At 37.6% G+C, this 20,517-nt stretch overlaps 1 protein-coding gene across 1 annotated transcript in view; it reads left to right on the top strand.

Moving 5' to 3' along the window:
• Positions 1-20,517, top strand: part of LOC103174801 — a 56,408-nt gene that overhangs the window by 20,617 nt on the left and 15,274 nt on the right. The window contains exons 39-72 of the mRNA XM_042334977.1: positions 114-279; positions 552-677; positions 768-986; positions 1,184-1,401; positions 1,521-1,618; positions 2,095-2,219; positions 2,635-2,736; positions 2,841-2,960; positions 3,077-3,260; positions 4,055-4,154; positions 4,334-4,519; positions 4,604-4,751; positions 5,096-5,312; positions 6,401-6,543; positions 7,111-7,635; positions 8,077-8,124; positions 8,395-8,469; positions 8,570-8,782; positions 8,903-9,045; positions 9,141-9,279; positions 9,403-9,532; positions 9,924-10,113; positions 10,606-10,697; positions 11,015-11,106; positions 11,205-11,355; positions 11,459-11,620; positions 11,888-11,958; positions 13,925-14,003; positions 17,683-17,745; positions 17,931-17,951; positions 18,052-18,230; positions 18,929-19,180; positions 19,272-19,433; positions 20,262-20,413. Coding sequence (XP_042190911.1) covers positions 114-279; positions 552-677; positions 768-986; positions 1,184-1,401; positions 1,521-1,618; positions 2,095-2,219; positions 2,635-2,736; positions 2,841-2,960; positions 3,077-3,260; positions 4,055-4,154; positions 4,334-4,519; positions 4,604-4,751; positions 5,096-5,312; positions 6,401-6,543; positions 7,111-7,635; positions 8,077-8,124; positions 8,395-8,469; positions 8,570-8,782; positions 8,903-9,045; positions 9,141-9,279; positions 9,403-9,532; positions 9,924-10,113; positions 10,606-10,697; positions 11,015-11,106; positions 11,205-11,355; positions 11,459-11,620; positions 11,888-11,958; positions 13,925-14,003; positions 17,683-17,745; positions 17,931-17,951; positions 18,052-18,230; positions 18,929-19,180; positions 19,272-19,433; positions 20,262-20,413 — 5,091 coding nt within the window. The remainder of the gene's footprint in view (positions 1-113; positions 280-551; positions 678-767; positions 987-1,183; positions 1,402-1,520; positions 1,619-2,094; positions 2,220-2,634; positions 2,737-2,840; positions 2,961-3,076; positions 3,261-4,054; positions 4,155-4,333; positions 4,520-4,603; positions 4,752-5,095; positions 5,313-6,400; positions 6,544-7,110; positions 7,636-8,076; positions 8,125-8,394; positions 8,470-8,569; positions 8,783-8,902; positions 9,046-9,140; positions 9,280-9,402; positions 9,533-9,923; positions 10,114-10,605; positions 10,698-11,014; positions 11,107-11,204; positions 11,356-11,458; positions 11,621-11,887; positions 11,959-13,924; positions 14,004-17,682; positions 17,746-17,930; positions 17,952-18,051; positions 18,231-18,928; positions 19,181-19,271; positions 19,434-20,261; positions 20,414-20,517) is intronic.

The following is a 20,517-nucleotide window of genomic DNA, read 5'->3' as shown; positions in this document are numbered from 1 at the left end:
CTCTTGACATTTAGCCCGCCCGTGCACTTGAAGAAAAGATTTGAATATCACGCTGAATGCGGCAAAAAGATAGAAACACAAGAAAATCTTCTCACTTTGTTTCCCAAATGTAGACGATGGCTATTGGAAGCACTTCCTGCTGTAGGAACAGCTGATTCCCTGAGATTGCTCAAACGCAAAATTCAAAGTTCGGAAATCAAAACCATTGAAGCAGCTCAAGCTTTGATTCTTGCAATGCAACAACTCAAAGCCGACCGACAGAGTGTACCTATTGCTAAAGTGAGTGAGATCTTGTGTTATTTACACTTTTAGAGAAAAAAAATCAAATGCTTTAATGTTTGTCACGTGTTTACAACAACAAAATTAAATTTGTATAGCGCCTTTCACATCAGGAGGACGTCCCAAGGTGTTGGACAGTCAGAGTTTTGGGATTGGGGAGGGTGGAGGGCAGGAGGGGAAGCAGGGTGATCGAAAGCACAGTCGAAGAGGAGGGTCTTGAAAATAACGCTTGAAAACTAAAGATTGATCTCCTTTGTATGTCTTCTGTATAGGAACTCCTCTCCGTCGAACAAATAAAACAATCTCCCATTCTTCGCAAAATTGTTCTTCTGGGCTATGGTTCTGTCGTGAACAGATTCTGTGCAGAGCGACAATCCTGCCCCGAAGAAGTCCTGCAGGTAAAATGATGGGTTTAATGTGAGAAATGATCTGGATTATTATATGGTTTGTACAAAACTCTCACAGAGGCTTTTTTTTTGTTGTTCCAGCCACTCCATGATCTGCTTGCCGATGCTGGCAGTCGTTTACACGAACGAGAGATTGTTCTTGGCCTCAAAGCAGTCGGTAATGCTGGACAGTCAACAAGCATAAAGCGTATTCAGAAATTCTTGCCTGGCTTTGGAAGTGCAGCGTTGAGTCTCCCACTAAAGGTTCAGGCTGATGCTGTAGCTTCATTGCGTAACATTGCAAGGAGAGACCCACGAAAGGCAAGAGAAGCATTCCTTTTATTTCAGTAAAAAAAAATAATGTTTTTTTAACTACATTCATTGTGTTAACGTTGAACAAGCTCACTTAAAATGCTTAATGACATTTGTTTAAATGTAAACATTACAAGATGCAGAACTGTTTCTGTTAAATGGTGCTTGGATCGCTGTCAATTTTCTTTTTTTTTCTTTTGAGACAGGTACAAGATATTACCATCGAGATATTCATGAATCGAAAAAATCATCCCGAAGTACGAATGATTGCTTGCGTTGTGTTGTTTTCTACCAAACCTAGTTTAGCTTTAGTGACAGCAGTAGCTGACTCACTGCTAAAGGAGACCAGCTTACAGGTTGCCAGCTTTACATATTCACATATGAGAGCTCTATCCAGAAGCTCGCTTCCAGCTATCAATACATTGTAAGTACACATATAACTCAACACAAATGTATTACCTGGGCAAAATTCATTGTCCTGTAACTAAGAGTTTACCAGCATGGAACCTGTATTGATAATCTGACAATTGTTCACGATAACAGGGCTGCTGCCTGCAATATAGCTGTCAAACTCCTGAGCCCCAGACTTGACCGTCTCGGTACCCGATACAGCAGAGTTTTCCACCTGGATATGTTTAGATGTAAGTGTTGCACTAGCAAATTTCTAAAGGAAAGATTTCTAACTGCAGTGCACATATCTACATGTTTAGAAGAGGCATCTTATCAGAGAGCAAACTTCATCTGTAATCCTTTACTGAGTGTACAACAGAAATCCGACAAACAATATAAACCTGATCAAGTCACGCTAACTTGCCTCAAATTATATAATTTCCTTATTTTCTTGTCTATTACAACTTACTTCCATCCTGTATACCTTATAAATGATGAGAAAATGTATAATGTATATTCTAATATGCTTAACCCTAATTACTAAACAAATGAAATATCTAATTTAAACAAAAAAGCCAGAGCTTAGGCTCAAATATAAATTTGACACTGAACATAGAACCAAATTTTGCTTTTTTTTAAACTGATGAAATAAACTTTTGTTGACAAAGACTTATTTTTGTTAAAATGTTAAAGGAACTGGCCAATTCACTGTACCTTTCTGATTTAGATAATCTAATGACTGGAGCTTCTGCTAGAGTGCTTCTGTTAAACAATGTTGGCAGCACTCTCCCATCAGCCATATTAGGCAAAATCCGAGGTCATGGTCTTGGAGGTTCAGTGGATCTTTTGGAGGTAAATACAATACAAATTACATTCATATAGCGCCTTTCACGTGAGAAGGAAGGAGCTGGACAGACAGGGATTTGGACCAGAGTTGAGAGTCGGGATTGGGGAGGGTGGAGGGCAGGAAGGATAGGAGAGTGGCCGAAGGCTCGATCGAAGAGGAGGGTTTTGAGACGTGACTATTATATGTATTTTAGTATTTGTTTTAAAAAAATATGCTTAGCACAACGTCTGTGTCCTTAAATAATCAATATCAGTATCCACTCATCATGCCCAAATCAAAACAAATAGAAATTATGAGGTTGAACAAGGTCTCCTTAAATTAACAAACCACTCCTTCAAGTAATTCAGTAAGAGATGGACCTAAACTTCTCAATGGATTTCCCATCTACATGGAGTTATTCCTTTGTTTTTGTCAACACAGGTTGGCGTACGAGCAGAGGGTCTTCAGGAGGCCCTAATGATAAATCGTGTCCCCCTCAGCGATAGGACGAATGCAGAACAGATTCTACGCGTTTTGAAAACGGTAAGAATGATTTAGCAACACTACTGGTTAACAGACTGTGATTTTATGACACGTTAGCCTATTTAAGCACTTTGTATTCATTCATGATCAATTTAATTTTTCAGCTTTCTGGGTGGAAAGCCTTGCCCGAAGAAGTGCCTCTGATGTCAGCGTACATCAGATTGTTTGGTCAAGAGCTCGCTTTTGCTGAACTCAGAAAGGATGACATTCAACAAGCCACTCAGGTACCAGAACGCTATACAATATATGATTCGTAAAAGTACATCCGGATGGAGCTGGTGGGAACAGAATTCTGTGTAGCCACTGACTCTAATCACTCTTATTACACCTTTTTGCACAGACACTCAGCACTTCAGTACAAAACCAACTCAAGAGATCCATGGAACAGCTAGAAAGGGGGATTAAAGCACGTCCTTCTAAAGCATTGCTAGCAGCTGAGGTTCGACGTGTTATACCAACGGGTCTCGGTCTGCCCATGGAACTGTCCTTGATTTCTTCTGCTGTTGCAGTGGCCAAAATAAACGGTAAGGGTTTGCAATCCTGTTTCTAATTCCAAATTCCTTTCAGAAGGGCCATGAATGTATTATTTTCCTTTTGGCTTAGAGAGGTAACACAGGTAAACTTGCATACAGTCAGGACCATAACACTTAATACGATTTACGTGTGGTACATGTTAGCGGAAAACTCACATAAGTCATATCAATTTATGTAAAGCTCATTTTGTATTTTGTGACTTGATGAAGGGATCAACACCTCATTTCCCGCGCTTGTTTCAAATGCAGCACCGAGCATGTAGCTGACATCCATGTAGCCGCTAAGTGCACATTTGGTGCTTCATCAATGAAGCTGCTAAATGCAGTAGCAGCGATACAAGTAAGGAGACGATTTGCAAAGGATTTAGGATTATTTGGGACCAAGAAACTGTTACGACATAGCCACTTATCCAATTCGTAAAATATCATTAATGCAAAGAAATCTTAGTGTTTTTTTGGTAGGAAAATGAACGGGACTCAGGTGTATGTACGACAAGCGAGTATCCCTGTACAATACCAACTTTTCTATGAGCGCCATATGTACATCCCTCTGTTCTCTGCTGTGCCCCACTCGACCTGACCAGGAAGTGGTGCAGCTTGTCATGAGCAGGGCTGAATGCCACACGAGGACTGACCAGTATCCTATAAGCCAAGAACAGTATTATTTCAACTCGTTTGAACTGGTGCAGCAGTATAAAATATAGAGGGAGAAGTGTCTTTAGGTCTCCATCATCAGATATGTTGCAGGAAATAAAGTAATTGTAATTCTCTCTTCCCTCAAACAGTTCAAGCACAGACTTCTTCTTCCTCTGCTTCTTCTCCCATCACCAGAATTTCTCAATTGCTAAGTTCCACCATTCAGATATCAACTACAATAAACCCAAGGTATTAATTTTGTAGCATGTTAAAAAAGCTTACTTAAAAAAAAACTAGAAATAATGCCACTTCAATTATTTTGATAAAAATTGTTATTCAGTATTGGAATTTAAATTTTCCCGCTCTTTGCAGGCGTTTTTCTCATTAAAACCTGTGCAATTAATCTTTTTTCCATTTTATTTTTACAGTTTGGCCATTGTCACCAAAGCAGTCATGGGAATTAACGCACCATTCATGCAAGCCGGTGTAGAACTCCTCGCAAGAGTTAGTGTGAATCAACCAATAAATATAAATGCAAGGATCAATGTAAAAGAGCAAAACCTCAAGATTGAGAGCAAGCCATCTACAGAGGAACGCCGAATAATATTGCTAAAGTAATATTACTATTTTCCTACTTTAATCTATAACCAAACCATTCGAATTTTTCCCTGGTGTCTAACACAATATTTAACGTGTAGTTCTCAGGTTTTTGTTGTTTCAAGAAATATTGAGGATTTGACTTCAGCAAAGATGACCCCAATTTTACCTTCATCAAATGAAGTCAGCATTACGCAACAAGAATTCAGAACGCAACATAGCTCATCAGAAGACTACCACCAAACCATTGTAAGTGGCTTTCATTTTTTATCTAAAGTAGCAAGTGAGCTTTTGGCTATTTGGAATTCCTGTGCATAACATTAGCCAAAATATAACACTATACGGCTATAACAGTACGCATACTCAAATGTGTACAAAACATACCAAGCATTTCCGAGACCGGCAACCAGCATAACATTATGCAGATTCTAACATTTGGTGACTTAACATTATGTGAACTCAACTGTAGAGTCATTGCTTTTTTTCCTTACAATTTATGTGAAATGGAAAGCACTAGTGATATTAAACTGTCTGGCATGATAATAAACAGAAGTCAGGCTTTACACTTGCAATCAATTGTTGTTTCTTTGCAGCCCCGGTTGTCTCCAGAATCAATATCTCAGGAAACGTCATCCTCTGAAGAACAGCGACGTATCCCAAGTGCCTCTACGTATCACACCTGTGCTATAACAACTAAACTTGGCCTAGAAGTTTGTCTGGATGCTAGAATGAAAAACTCTGTCTTCATCAAAAATTGTCTCTTGTACCGTCTCATTGGCCAGCATGCTGTTAATGTAACCATCAAACCAGGTAAGAAGATGAAATAAACCAAATTTAGTCCTAAAGGCTATTGTTCTCTAGAATGACATATTGTTTGACAGTGAAAGGCCAAAGCCATTCTTTGTGAATGTATACATTTAAATCCTTACGCCACAATGACGTGAAAGGCGCTATACAAATGTAATCTTGTTGTTGTTGATTAAACAGTAACTCCTCTCAAACATCTCGCAAAACAACAAACTGTTCAGATCTTATTGGAGCCTGTTTTATTCTCATAGGTTCACGAGGATGAAGAAACAACCTTAACATACATACTTAGAATGTTCCATAACGGCAATGAATGTCCCTGCAATTATAGTTGTATCCCCTGGACCTTCACTGTAGGAATCAGCCCAGTGACAAACGTCTGTTCCTTTCACTTAGGCCAAGGACCCCTTAGGTACCATAGATTTTCTTGAATTACAACCCTAATAACACCACTTCTATTTAGTGGATCGCTCATAGTAGCAAAATTGGGATTGGGCTGTGTGAGACAGGTAATTGAACCCATGATGGTACCCGGATTTCCCATTGCTGATATCTCCCCAGATAATCAATCAGTGATGTCTGTCCCTGAACAACCATGACCAAATCTTCTCTGCTATTTCACAGTACGATCCAGAGACAGCAAAGATTTCACTTTCAGCAATTAGGCATCGGCGATACTTACATCTCGATTCTAAAGGGGCAAGACAATATAGATCATGACAGGCCGTTTCAACTTCTCCAGAAGAGTAGAACCAGAGGACACAGCCTGTAATTGAAGGGGGGTGAATTCAGAATAAATCTATGCAAATACTATTTCAGTGAGTGAACAGTGAACGTGTGGAACAGGTTCCCTAGGGAGACGGTTGAAGCAGAAAGTGTTGATTTTTTTCAAACAGATTAGATAGTTTTCTTTTAGGAAATAACATTATGGGATATAGTACATAGGTAGTTTGGGACATATGTGCATGCAATCGCCAGGAAGGTGGAAGGCGAACCAGATGGACTTTGGTCCTTTCTCGTCTAGCATTTCTTATGTTCTTATGTTATGTTCAATGGCAATATATGATTCATAATAAACCTCTTCTTTTCAGTTCAGTCAGAGTCAGAAATTGAAAGAATCGTGCTGGAAATACAGACAGGATCCAAAGCAGTTTCAAAAAGAATTCGATTGACAGACCAAGAGGACCAACAAAGTGGAAGAATTCAGGAAGGAGCTTTTATGAAGCGCACAGAGGTATTACGTTTATCTCCTGTGTTTCCGACAATTTTAACAGCATTATCAACTGAAGACAACCATGAGCCAAAGGAAGAATGTTCACTGAATGTCATAGAAAAGGAGAAGTTGGCATTAAGTGTTATCTGTACCATATTAGGATTATCATTGCTATGTAGAACTAATGTGTCTCTTGGGGAAAAAAGAATATAGATCTCAGGAAAACTGAATTGCATTTCTACTTCCCCACCCCTCCCAAACTCGGTCTATAATTTAATGGAATTTATGCCTCCTTTAGTTCAGATCAGATAGAAGGAGCTAATTCTCTCGCACCCTGGTGACTTGGGAATATCAGAGCCTGGTGGGAATGCAATGGCTTCAAGATCCTTTTTTTTCCTTCTGATCTCTTCAGTGGGGAACAGCTATAGCTAAACTACTTATTGTTATAATAGTAATAATCCTTACATTTGATATAGCATCTTATCACATCTTCGAGACATTGCAAAGCGCTCTACAGAATATACTGTAAAGTGAATTAACTGTGTATTGTGTGGGCAAAACTCGATTAAAATGCTATTTAATTTCCAGAGCAAAACAAAAAATACCTCTCTGAAAAGCAGTTCCTCATCCAGTTCCAGAAGATCATATCACTTTTCTAGTGATCGCCGATCGAGCAGACGTTCACGTGATGGAATGCGTGGAGTTTCCCCAGATGATCAGGGACTAGGAAGGACAACAAGTGAGTTACAGAGCAGTAGCAGCAGCAGCAGCAGCAGCAGCAGCAGAATGCAGACCAGCACACAACTAAGCAGCAGTAGACAAATATCATCTAGTAGACGCATATCCGATGACCGACGCAGATCCAGTGACCGACGCAGATCCAGTGACCGACGCAGATCCAGTGACCGACGCAGATCCAGTGACCGACGCAGATCCAGTGACCGACGCAGATCCAGTGACCGACGCAGATCCAGTGACCGACGCAGATCCAGTGACCGACGCAGATCCAGTGACCGACGCAGATCCAGTGACCGACGCAGATCCGATGACCGACGCAGATCCAGTCGCAGACGCACATCCAGTCGCAGACTCGGATTATCCAGGAAGATGCAGGTAATCATACTACAACAAGAACTTGCATTTGTATAGCGCCCTTCATATCGGGTAGTATCGCAGATCACTTCACAGTGGCGGAGTCTGACAACGAGCTGGGGGAGAGACAGTGGGGAGGTGACCGTAAACACGGTCAAAAAGGAAGGTCTTTATGTGGGATTTGAAGGTGGGGAGGGAGGGGGCAAGGCTGAGGGATTGAGGGAGAGAGTTTTGGGGCATAATGGCTCCTTTAATTCATGTTTAAAATTAGCAGTTTCTATGAAGTTAACAATCTGGTGCCTGAAAATACAGTATCCATACAATTATAGAGAGGTTGTAACCAGTTGCAAACAATAACTATTTATGCATTGACAGGTACAGGGATTTCCATGTAATTAATGTCCAACATATTCTGTAGGAAAACTGAAAATGATTTTTTTTCTTTTTGAAATAAATCTCAAGAGTGCAGAGGTTTTAATGCTTCGGTTCAAGTCAACACATCACACTGAGGTAAGGCCACATTCTGCTTTGATACCTCGGCTTTATTTAAAAACTAGTAAATGAGAAAACTATATATTGGATAGCATTGACAATATAATTTTTACAGTTAATCTGCACAAATTGAAAGATGGAAAATGTCAACTATTCTTTATCCCTATTAATGTTTTACTAAAATAGATGTTGTATAATTACTATATCTATCAAGAAACATTTCTCTTCCAATGTACAGTCTCTGACTCCACAACATAACCTGCGTAACTTTGCTTCTGAACTGTTTAGCGCTCAAGAATGTCACAGAGAACCATATCAGAAAAAGACAGCAGCAGTTCATCAATTCTTCGATCATCTCGCCAGGTTTGTCTTCTGCTCAATAGTAAAGTTCCAGGATGCTTCAGAACTTAGGTGAGCTCCAGTCCAATTAATTACTTTAAAATATATTTGTTTGTAACCCTAGAACGAACTCATCAGGAGCGCTGGCTCCCCTATTCTCACCATCCTTCTTCGATCCGTAAGGACTGACAGGAAACAGCAAGGCTATCAGATCACTGGATTCGCAGAGGTTTCAGATCGCAAACCCAGAGTTCACTTGCGTGTGGTAGAACTGGCTGAAGATAGCAGGTGGAAAATCTGTGCTGATGGTATAATGCCTCATGGACATAAAGCAATGGTAATAGACAATTCTACAGTATTAAAATGGCTACTTGCAGTAAAAGTAGCTACTTGAATCTACACAGAGAATATTTCTCATTATTCAGTAAAAATAACCTTTTTAAAAAATATTGTTTAGGCATTATTGAGGTGGGGTCAAAACTGCCAGGACTATAAGGTGTCTGTTAAAGCATCAAACGGTCAACTTGCAAGAAATCCAGCACTTAAGATCAAATTGCAATGGTCCAGGATTCCCGATTGGCTGAAATCAAGTGAAAGAATGTAAGCTTCAAAATAACACATTTATTTTGCTTTCATGTGCACCTTCTATATTGTAGAAAGCAATATGCTTAATGATGCTTGTTATCTGGGTTCAGGGTTGGCGAATCATTACCAGCAATTGCCTACCTGTCAGGAATGTCCCAAAGATATCAAAGTAATCCTTCTCGGCAGATTACAGTTGTGTTCGCTCTAACAACACCACGAACTATCGATACCATCATTAAAGTTTCCAAGGTATTGCAATCTGTATTTACCTCTTCTGCTTTCACTTTGAGTGATTATTATTATTATATTTCTTTGCTTTGAGAACTGGTGTTTTTATGCTGGAGTAACACGGAACATTTCCTCCTATTTTAGATGACAGTCTACTATCTGGGTGCTCAAATTCCTTTAGCTGTTCCCATCAGTGCAATTGCTCCACGAGTGAAAGCAAGAGGATTCAAAAGCATCACTGAAATTCCTGACATACTTCTGAAAATGAACCAACGTAATTATTATTTCTACTCTTGCCTTGACAACTTAACACATTTTATGGATTTATTGAGTTCTGTTTCATTGATTTAGTGTTACAGTAAAATCTGTAAAGCCCTTTGGGGGCTGTAAATCTGTAAAGCCCTGTAAAGTCCTTCCCTCCCCTCACCCTGACCATTTCCCCCCTCCTCGCTCCCTCCCTTCCCTCCCCTCACCCTGACCATTTCCCCCTGCTCGGGTCATGACCCAACTGTGCAGCGCCTTGGGACGTCCTCCTGACGTGAAAGGCGCTTTATAAATAGAATCTTGTTGTATCTTGTTGTTGGGAGGTTTCAGTGTCAAATGGAAGGATTATTATTATTATTCACAAAAAGTTATGTTTAGTAATATATTTGTTATTGTTGCAGAGGAGTGTTGGGTGGAACCAGACAGAGTTCGTACATTCGACAATCAGACATTAAAATATCGAATTCCTAATGATTGCAACTATGTGCTGACCCAAGACTGTTCAAGTGTTCCAAGATTTGTTTTATTAATGAAACGTGCCAAGGATCAAACAAGGAAGTCAATAACACTCATTCTGTCAAATCCCAGCATGTAAGTACCATCAGAAGTGATTGTTTTACTGTTATTCACATGTTTTATACAAAAGTCCAAAGTATCTGACTGATTCACAGAATATAAATTAATCTTGGCAGAGAGTGTGGAGAATGATGACTCAAAGCCAACAATTTCTAGAAGCATTATCACTGTCTAGTACCTAGAGGACATTGATCCCTTAGACTGATAACTTAAAATTCGGTTGCAATTACCTAAGATCTTAGGGTAGAAGGTTAGTGCTCACATGTATTAATGCCTGTTGTAGATCATTGCCTTAAAGTAGACACAAACTGGAGAGTCACAGAAACAAAATAGAGATAGTACCCTATTCATTAAGTATTATGCCCTTTTCTAAAAGCTGTTTTTTCCTGTATAAAACCCACCATCAGGGCTGGAGAAAATAGATCACACAATTTTATATGTACTCTCGATGCCTTCCATGAAATTTACAGTTCGTTGAATAGAACTTGTGGTTTTGTTTCTAAACAGGGTCATTGAAGCATATCCAGAAGGCCAAGATATTAAACTTAAAATCGACAATGTGGAGCATCCAATGAGTTCCCTACCAAGAATTGAACAAGGTGAGTGACGAATGAATTTCACAGAGGGTTATGTTTCACATCCCTCTCTCCTCCACCAAGCCCTCAACCATCCTCTACCGCCCTTGAAAAGGCTACCCCCTGTTACTTACCATGTCACACAACTTAGTATAAGACTTAACATTTTTAGGATCATGGTTAATAATTTATGTGTTTCGGAATTGTTGTGAGCTAAAAAAAATATAGAGCTTGTGTTTCCTACATAAGAGCAATCTTGTTAGTATGTTACACAATCTATTTGTAGGTTTCCAACTTGTACCATAAGGCCTTGAAACTACAGATGTTCCTTCTTGTTTTAGGTGTCCAAATTCAATCAAATGGCACTGGAATTATTCTGGAAGCATCTCATATTAATTTGGATTCAATATATTTTGATGGAGACAAAGTGCAGGTATCTGACCTGATTGATGAAAAACTTCTTTAGGTAGATTTTTTTGGTATTGTAGGTGAATTGCACTATTACATGTTTTATTTTTACTGTGTTTTAAGGTCGCAGTGAACCAGATGAATAAGCATATCTGTGGTATTTGTGGACATAATGATGGGGAGAGAAAGATGATAATGCCAAATCACAACGAAACTGAAAGCGTTGATGTCTTCTTCCAATCATGGTTATGTACAGGAAATAGCTGCAGAGATGGTAGGGGATTCTGAATCACTGTTAAATCACGCTATTATGTCACAAAAGAAAAGAAAAAACTAGCCTACATTCTTTGAAAACAATGCCTTTTCTTTTATTTCAGAATGCAAGGTTCGACGGGAATTTGTGGAACTAGATTCATCGCTGAGTTTTGAAGGCAGGGAATCCAGGTGCTCTCCAATGGAATCAGTTCAACGCTGTCTACCTGGATGCGCACCAATGGAAAGAGTCCCAGTCAGTGTTGCTTTCCATTGTGTACCCTCTAGTAAGTTTATTCAGATCCCTTTTTACATACTGCATTGTTTTTTGAGGATGCTCTCTTTGTGAAACTAAGTTTACTCGATTAAACTATTTTGTTAAAGTAATAGTAAATAAGAAAGAAAACAGCTGGTAAAAACAAATGTCACAGCTAAATATAAACTCATTGAAGAATCCACTTTTGATTCTTGTAGACTGAAATATTCTTATGCAAAATATTACTATCTGACCAAGATTGAAATCATTACCTAAACATATATTGTTCTCTCAACAGATCCTTCTATGAGCGAACTGATAAGTTTTGATGTACGCCGCTCTGTGGATTCTCATAGCGACTGTATTGAAGCATAGAGACATTCATCTACCTTGTCTGCACTAAGGATATACAATGTATACTGTACCTCAGTCTTACTAGTGCCTTAAATGTAACATTTGTGATGCTATGCTAATTTTAAAAAATGGACTAGGGAGCTTATAATAAGGCAGATTAACTGTCCATTTAATTCAGTATTCTGTATTATTCATTAATGTTTTCTAATAAAGTCTTCTCTCAGCAAGTTTAAATACCAAGGATTGTTTGTCAAGTATTTATATACATGGAGATAATAATAGGCTGATAGCAAAAGAACAAGAAGCATCACTTGAAATTTTGACTGACCTTCCAAAGTCAAATTAGTTACAATAACATATAACATTGATCAGTATGACAGTATTTGCAGTTTCAATTCTGATTTGAGTTTACATTGAATTTTGGGAGGCATTTTTCAAAGAATGAATCTCATATATATGTAAAGAAGAGTCATATAGTAACAGTTTGGGTATAGGTCACCATTGCTCAATCTTTCCAACCTTCCAAAGCATTACATGTTCAGTTCCTTTTTTAAAAAAAGTTTTAATTCTGATTAATTTCAAGTTAGGAATATTATTCTCAAAACAGAATCAAGCTGTTACGTTTTAATGAGTCCAGTATCCTGGCCTCAACCATTTCTTGGTAACATGTTCCAGTCATTAATTACGCTCTGAGAAAAGATAATTTCTTGGGTATGCCCTGAAGTTGTCCTTTGCGACTTTTAAACTCATGTCCTCTTGTTCTACTGTCTTGGTGCATCTAAAGTATTATAGAATCATATAATCATAGAATATTACAGCACAGAAGAAAGCCATTCAGCCCATTGTGCCTGTGCGGGCTCTTTGGAAGAGCTACCCAATCCATCTCACTCCCCTGCTTTTTCCCCAGATCTTTGCAACTTCTTCCTTTTCAAGTACCTATCCAATTCCCTTTTGAAAGATGTTATTGAATCTGCTTTCACCACCCTTTCAAGCGGTGCATTCCAGGCCATAACAACTTTCTGTGTAAAAACATTTCTTCTCATCTCCCCTGTTTTTTTTGCCAAGTATCTTAAATCTGCGTCCCCTAGTTATCAACCCACCTGCCACCCTATCCAGTCTATCAAAACCCCTCATAATTTTGAACACCTCTACTAAATCTCCCCGTAACCTTCTCTGGTCTAAGGAGAACAACCCCAGCTTCTCTCGTCTCTCCACATAAGTAAAGTCTCTCATCCCTGGTGCCATTCTTGTAAATCTCCTCTGCACTCTCTCCAAGAATAAGCTACTTGGGAAGTTTCTGGGCCAATAGAAAAATGCGGAAATATTTGCCAAAAATTGCAGGGTGTTTGCCAAATTTTTGGGGAAATTGTGGATAAATTGGACTTACCTATAATCTGAAAACATTTTCCAAATTGGTAATATAATAATAATATTTGTATTCCGACTGTCTTTGGGCTACATAGCGCAGTTGTCGAGTCGAATAACTGTTAATTTGTAGGACAACACAGCAGCCAATTTGTATACAGCAAAGTTTCCACATATAGCCATTAAATAAATGAACAAGTTATATGGAGGATTCTCGGTCAGGACACCAAGAGATAATTTGTTCTCTTTTCAAAATAGTATCATGCAATTTGTAATGTCCACCAACAACCAGAAGACATTCTGGTTATTTAAACATCGTAGCCAAAAGACACTATCTCTGACAATTCAGCACAGTACTGGATTGGAATATCAGCCTGAACTATGATTTGAAGTTCAAATGTAGATATACTGAATTTAGTTCAAAATCAATTCAAGAAACAGTTATCATAATTTGGCTGAGCTATTTTACACACCTGGGATAAAAAGCAGCTGAACAAGTTTCTCTTAGCTCAAAACATTTTAATACATAAAAGAAGCACTAAAATTACAAAAGGGAGGAAGAAACAACTCACAAAAGTTAAAGAGATTAATATAAATCAAATTTAAATGTATTTAGGAACAAATGGGAGATTGGAGAATTGAGAAACTTTGGAATGCAACATGTATACACTCTGGAGTATGCCCAGCAGACAAAGGTGGTTAATTAGAGTAGGCGCATTAGGGTTTGAGCTAGTACGATTAACAGGAGTTGAGTGGGAAGAATCCCTGACTTCAGTGACCAGTTAGCCCCTCCAAGTCCTACCGATTCACTAGGCTGGCTGTTCTATCAATCATCAAAAACAAGGTTCAGACAAACTGAAGTCAAGACTGGAATATGGTTCCCTGCTTCAAGAAAGGTGACAGAGCCATAACTGACAATGACAGACCCTTAGCCTGTCCTTAATAATGAGTAAACTAACACCAGTTGAAGCAAAATTGAAGATTTACCTGCATGGAATAACCTAATAAAGGACAGCTTGCATGGCTCCAGAGAGGGTAAATCTTGTCTAACCAAATTCCTAGACTTTTTTTGATAAGGTGACAACCCAAATTGTCTGTGGGAAGCCGTATGATGTGATTGTACTTAAATTTCCCCAAAACCTTTGAGAATGTATTACAAGATAGACTCCTTTACAACCCAAGGTGTTAAGTGGGGCCCATTCTGAATACATTGATGATTTGCAGACTCAATGCAATTAAATTTGCAAATGATACCAAATTAGGGAGGCATTGGAATCAAAGGTGGTAACCAAAGTGTTACGTAGAGATCTTGATAGGATATGCACCTAAGCTGCTAACTAGCAAATACAGTTCAATGGAGGGTTCTGGATTTAGGAAATTAAAATAGAAAACATGTGTAGTCCATGGATGAGATAGAACTTGTGAAAGGGGAAAGAAGTTGAAAGAGATCTAGAAGTGTGAGTTGACTCGGTGCTCATCATGTCAAAACTTTATGTAATGATATTAACATAGTCATCATGGTGCACTCACACAACTCCTCATACAATGTATCTGCAGTTGTGCTCATCACTGTATTAAGTGTTCATCTTTCTTCTTCCTCTCCTTGACACAATTCCAATTGCATTCTCCTGCATTTCCTACCTATCAGGAAGCGTATTTGACTGCCTCCCACTTTGGCTCATTCTGTGTTGCAAAACGCAAGCTAACCCTGAACTCTTAAGTCCTCTATCAACGTGTGGACAATAACCGAGAACATACTGACTCACAGCTGAAGGATTGGTGCCATCTGACTTCCTATGTTCCAAAGTCATCTTTTATCCGTCAACAATAGCAATGAGTTGGTCAGTTCAGTGGATCAATTATGTTTTAATCAATTTTGTTATTTTTTCAAACTCATCAATTTCTATCAAAAATACTTCTTAATTCTTCTAGAACCAGAAACACTTATCATAAAGGCATCTTCTTCCTCATAATTCCAACATCTCTCACACAAAGTATCTTTGGCCTATAAAAGATGCCCTATGTATAATTTGAACTGTGAAGATTCCTATTCAGATTTGAGTATAAAGTCTTGGGTACAGGTGATGTGTAAAGAAGACTTATGGCACATATGAGTGCATGGTTGAACTCACAGTTTGTTTTTCCACAGCACATATCTGCTTCATTATCTGTACACAAGACTTTCTAACAACTTGTTCAAACCTATGCACAGGAGTCTTCCTTTGCTGCATAAAACAAACTTTTGGATTGGTTTAACAGCATGGGTATCCATTTCATAAAACAAATGTTTCCATAGACCTGCTGGCAGTATAGATAATAGAAAAATGGAAATGAGTTAATAAAACCATCAAAATAAACTTTAATATCAAAAGTGCTATGTTGCCACTGTTAATGAAAAATACTAACTCAAAAAACAGTCTGTTATGCATATAATAGGTCTCAAATTAACATGTCTCATTCATCTTCACCCATGGATAAATATTTTTTCTCACAGATGAGGGGGGTTGTAATATTTTGTGCCTGGTGGTGTAATTTATATAGTGTTAGACAATTTGGAACATGGTACTATGTTTTTGAATGAGAAGTACTGTTAGATGAGATGTGAATTCATAAAATTAATTTAAAAATCCTAAAATAATTAATGTTAGAAATTGTTACACTAATTGTGATGGCAAAATCTCCGCTAAACATTTATTTAAAAAATAAGACAAATCGTAAATTAGCAATGCTTTTAAAGCAGTCTTAATCAATGAAAATTACAAAACAAACTAACAATGGTTCCAACATCACCCATTAGTGAAGGCCAATTAATGATTTTTTATTAATAATGTTCATTTTTTTTAATCTCACAAAATAAGCAGGTTACTTTATTTTACTCTCCAAATTCCATCATTAATGCCACTGATTTTATTATGGAATTTTCAGCCCAAGGTTTTCTTGGCATCAGCATTTTACCCTTCAGAGCCTATCATTTCAAGCAATTTGCAAGCAGAATGTCTCATAGATACATCAATACCATATTCCTGGGTAATTTAATCTGACATTGCAAACTGGTATATTGAACTGTTCTTTATCAGTGAAAGATATATCACATATTTATTGGCACAACCAAAACTTAAATGGACATTGATTGAAAATGAAACTGAGTCAAAGTCTTGAAAATAGAATGCAGGTGAATGTTAATAACATTCTTTTTTCTTTTGCCACAGGCATCTGCAGCATTTTTGTGTTTTAAATATTTTTCGATATGGAATATAAAATTTGTTATTGAACTTTATTGAAAGAAATATTTTAAACAAGTACTTCTTCCTTTGAGAAACTGGAAAAAATACTTGATTTGTTGCTGGGACTGGAATATTTTATTTCACCAACAAAATTATAACAACAAAATAACGCCTTTCACGTCCCAAACTGCTGGATTCTGTGAATCACTAAAGACAGGTATTTTTACCTCTTTATATCATAAGATAAATATATATGCTATGCAGTTACCATTATATTCTTTGTCTTGCTGTCATTCTGTCTTTTTTCTTTCAAGATCAATTTGGGGGGATTTTGGAAAGACAAGAAATCCCCCCAAAATGGTCTTGACAGAATTCTATTTTTCCTATGTTCTATTATTGTCTCTTCTGTTTCCCACTAAACCTTTGCTACAGCTCCATCCAACAGAATCTTGAAATAGTACTATTATTTAGTTGACATGCGACCGCCAGGAAGCTGGAAGAATAGACCTTGTTTTTTTTTCGTCTAGCAGTTCTTATGTTCTTCTATATGACATTAGATTCTGTATGAAAGCATTGGGCAGGAAATGTAGGTTAACCTGCTATTAAGGTTTTAGTAATAATTATTGCGTCTGATGTAGCCCCTTACACATCATTGGGTTGTCTCAAAGTGCTTCACAGAATATATTTGTTTTGCTTGTTGTTTTTCTTTGTGTCACATTGACCCAAACTGGACCTGAACAAATCAATAAAGAAATCTGTGATTAAATAAAACGTAAGCCACAAAATTCACTGTCTCAGCAAGGACAAGTTGATCTCAAACCATCCAGGTCATCATAACCTGTGTATAGTCCACGCCATGGTATATCATCATTTTTCATGAATTTAAAAGTTATTTTAATGTTTCCACAGATTCTTTAAACAAACCTATATTTAACAGAACCTGAGTATAATATATAGCTGGGCCTTTGTAATTTAGTCAATACCATGAGAAATCGGCAACTGTTATTTAAACCAAAATATGTTACTCCTAACTCCTGTTCACTCCTGTGAACTTTGATACAGATCAAAACTTGGATTATTCTGCAAATGTTACCACATACAGGGTCACGTGGTACAGAAGCTCACGCTTTAAAAGAGATGGCAGAATGAGCAAACCTCCATTCGCCAATTAACATGAGGGGGATCATTTTCTTATTGGCTCTAACCCTTGTGGGTAAGTTGGAAAATGTTCTACTTAGATCTGGTAGTTATGTTTAGTTATTTTTTGCTGCATTATAAAAGAATTGTAGAATTCTGTCTACAATATTTAGAAAAGTATATAGAAAAATGTGTAGAAAATTTTTTGAATATTTAATACTAAATCATTTGTCCTCACTTTTATTTGTTTCTCAATTCTAGGGAGTCAGAGGACGAAAAAAGGTAAGAATAACTTTACTTGCTTAACACTAATATTTTGCAATATGGGCTCATTTCTGTGTGGTCCTAACAATATTGCACTATAATTCTGTTTTGCTCACAGAACACTATTCTAGTGAAAAGAGTTCACAACCCAACTTCAGCGAAAGGCAGACCTATGTTTATAACTATGAAGGTGTGGTTCTGACTGGGCTTCCAGAAAATGGCTTGAACAGAGCAGGTGTAAAAATCACTGCCAAAGTACAAATCAGCGCACTGGCACAAACTAACTATCTGATGATGGTAAGACAATTCATAAATATAAATAATATATGAATAATGTGAGTACTTACAAGAAATTAATCACATTGAGGGTCTAAGGTGGCACCATACATTTTGGAATTAGGGGCAATACAACACAAATTTGCATTTATGTGGTTCCTTTCACGTCAGGAGGACGTATCAAGGCTCTTTGTAGAAAGAAAGATTTAAGCCACTCTCATATATCTGATGCTTAGTTATTGAGTTATTGAGCAAATTTGAAAGAAGCCCAATAAAAAAAAGTGAACAAATAATTTAAAACATAGCCACTGTCAGATTGATTATTAATTGGGATATAATTTTGCACTGTGTAGTATTATATAGTATCACTTACTCGAGTAACTGAAGTAAAGAAACTAATTTTTCTACTGTACTGTCATCAATCTACTGTCAACTAATTTTTCACAAAAAAACTTTGGAATTCTTAGCATTCACTGCACTCTGCATTTACAAGACATCATCTCCAGTTGGCAAATCGCATTTTGTTTTTAGAAAATTCCTCTAAAATAATTGAAATATTGGCTAAAATGCTTTATATTTACAATTAATTAAATGTTTGCTTTAACTGTTGAATTTATCGAAACATTAAACTACAGTCCATTTTAAGCAAAAGGAGGGCAAGCACTGTGAGTGGCTTTGAAAATTTATATGATTTTCTTTTCGGCTCATTTGTATTGCAGATAAAAGACCCTCAGATTCAGGAGCTCAATGGCATTGCACCCACTGTACCATTGACTACAACAAGTAAACTGTCACAGAGAATGGCAGCAGACTTGACCAGACCTGTGAGGTTTGAATACGTCAATGGCCGAGTTGGAAAGATCGATGCCCCTGAAACCTTGCCAGAAAATATTCTCAACATCCACAGAGGCATTTTGAACTTGCTTCAGATCACCATTAAGAAGACACAAAATGTCTATGAGTTACAAGAGGTAAAGGTTCAGACCTCACACTTCACCGCAAGGTTTTGCATAAGATTTTTTCATGCTGTTTTACAATAAACCATTTTGCTTTTTCCACCAGGCTGGAATTGAAGGCATCTGCCATACAAGATATATACTTCAAGAGGTCAAGAAGACCAACCATATTGTTGTAACAAAATCAAAGGACTTGAGCAATTGTCAGGACAGGGCCATGCAACAAATAGGTGTGGCTTATGCACAGCCCTGCATTTCCTGTCAGCAGGTAAACATGCTATTTTGAGTTAGTTCCTGATTATTTTATGTTATCTACATATCTCAAGCTGAGGACCAGATTGTTTATTAAATATAATAATTCCTTAATCCTCTGTAAAACCATAAGTACCTTGGAATCACATAATAATAATAATAATAATAATAATAATAATAATAATCCTTGCATTTGATATAGCACTTTTCACGTCGGGAGGACATCCCAAAGCGCTTCACAGAATATACTGTAAAGTGAATTGACTGTATATTTGTGGGTGAACGCGGCAGCCAATTGCAACAGAATTGTCCCACAAACAGTCGTAGATTGAAAATGACCAATTTATTATTGCTTTTATAGTATAGGTTGACACTCCAATGCAGAGCTGGGAGAGGGTTGCAATTGTCATTGGGATGAGATGTTAAACTGAGGTCTGGTCCACCTGTTGTACTATTCACTATTCAAAAAGAGAAGGCAGTTTCTCAGATAGTTGTTTTTTGTCAGTGCGTTGATTTGGAATCTGGCAGTGATTTTTAAGCCTGATTATGATTCTTACCCAACAGATTCCCCAAATAAAATTGGTGACTCATTCCATGGTTGTTTGTGGGACACTGCAGTGCATAAATTGGCTGCCCCTTTTGACCCACAAAATACAGTCAATCCACTTTACAGTGAATCCTGTGAACACAATATAAGACAATGTATCAAATGCAAGAGTTAGTGTTATTACTATAATTATCTGACTTATGATAGAGTATAAGTTAATAAAGCCATGACCAACTACTCTGATATTCGTTTTTTAGTACATTTTGGAGAGGAATGATTTTTTTTTACTGTTTTTAGAGAGGCAAGAATCTCCGAGGTACTGTGGCTATTACCCAAGTTCTGAAACCCACAAAATCATCGGGTGCTCTCATTACTGAGGCTAATTCACGGGAATTGCATCAATTCACACCATTGCATGAACTTGATGGAACTGTAATTTTGGAGGGAAGGTAGGTGTTTGATGCTTAGACTCTTAATATCTTACTGTGAATTAAATGTTCTTGTTTTAACCCCTTCAACATCTTTGCTCACCTCTTGAAGCTGTTGACTGATA

The sequence above is a fragment of the Callorhinchus milii genome, unplaced genomic scaffold (genome assembly GCF_018977255.1).
Source record: "Callorhinchus milii isolate IMCB2004 unplaced genomic scaffold, IMCB_Cmil_1.0 Scaffold5, whole genome shotgun sequence".
Lineage (NCBI taxonomy): Eukaryota > Metazoa > Chordata > Chondrichthyes > Chimaeriformes > Callorhinchidae > Callorhinchus > Callorhinchus milii.
Note: the sequence above shows the minus strand (reverse complement) of the source record. Positions and strands in the feature narration are given on the sequence as shown.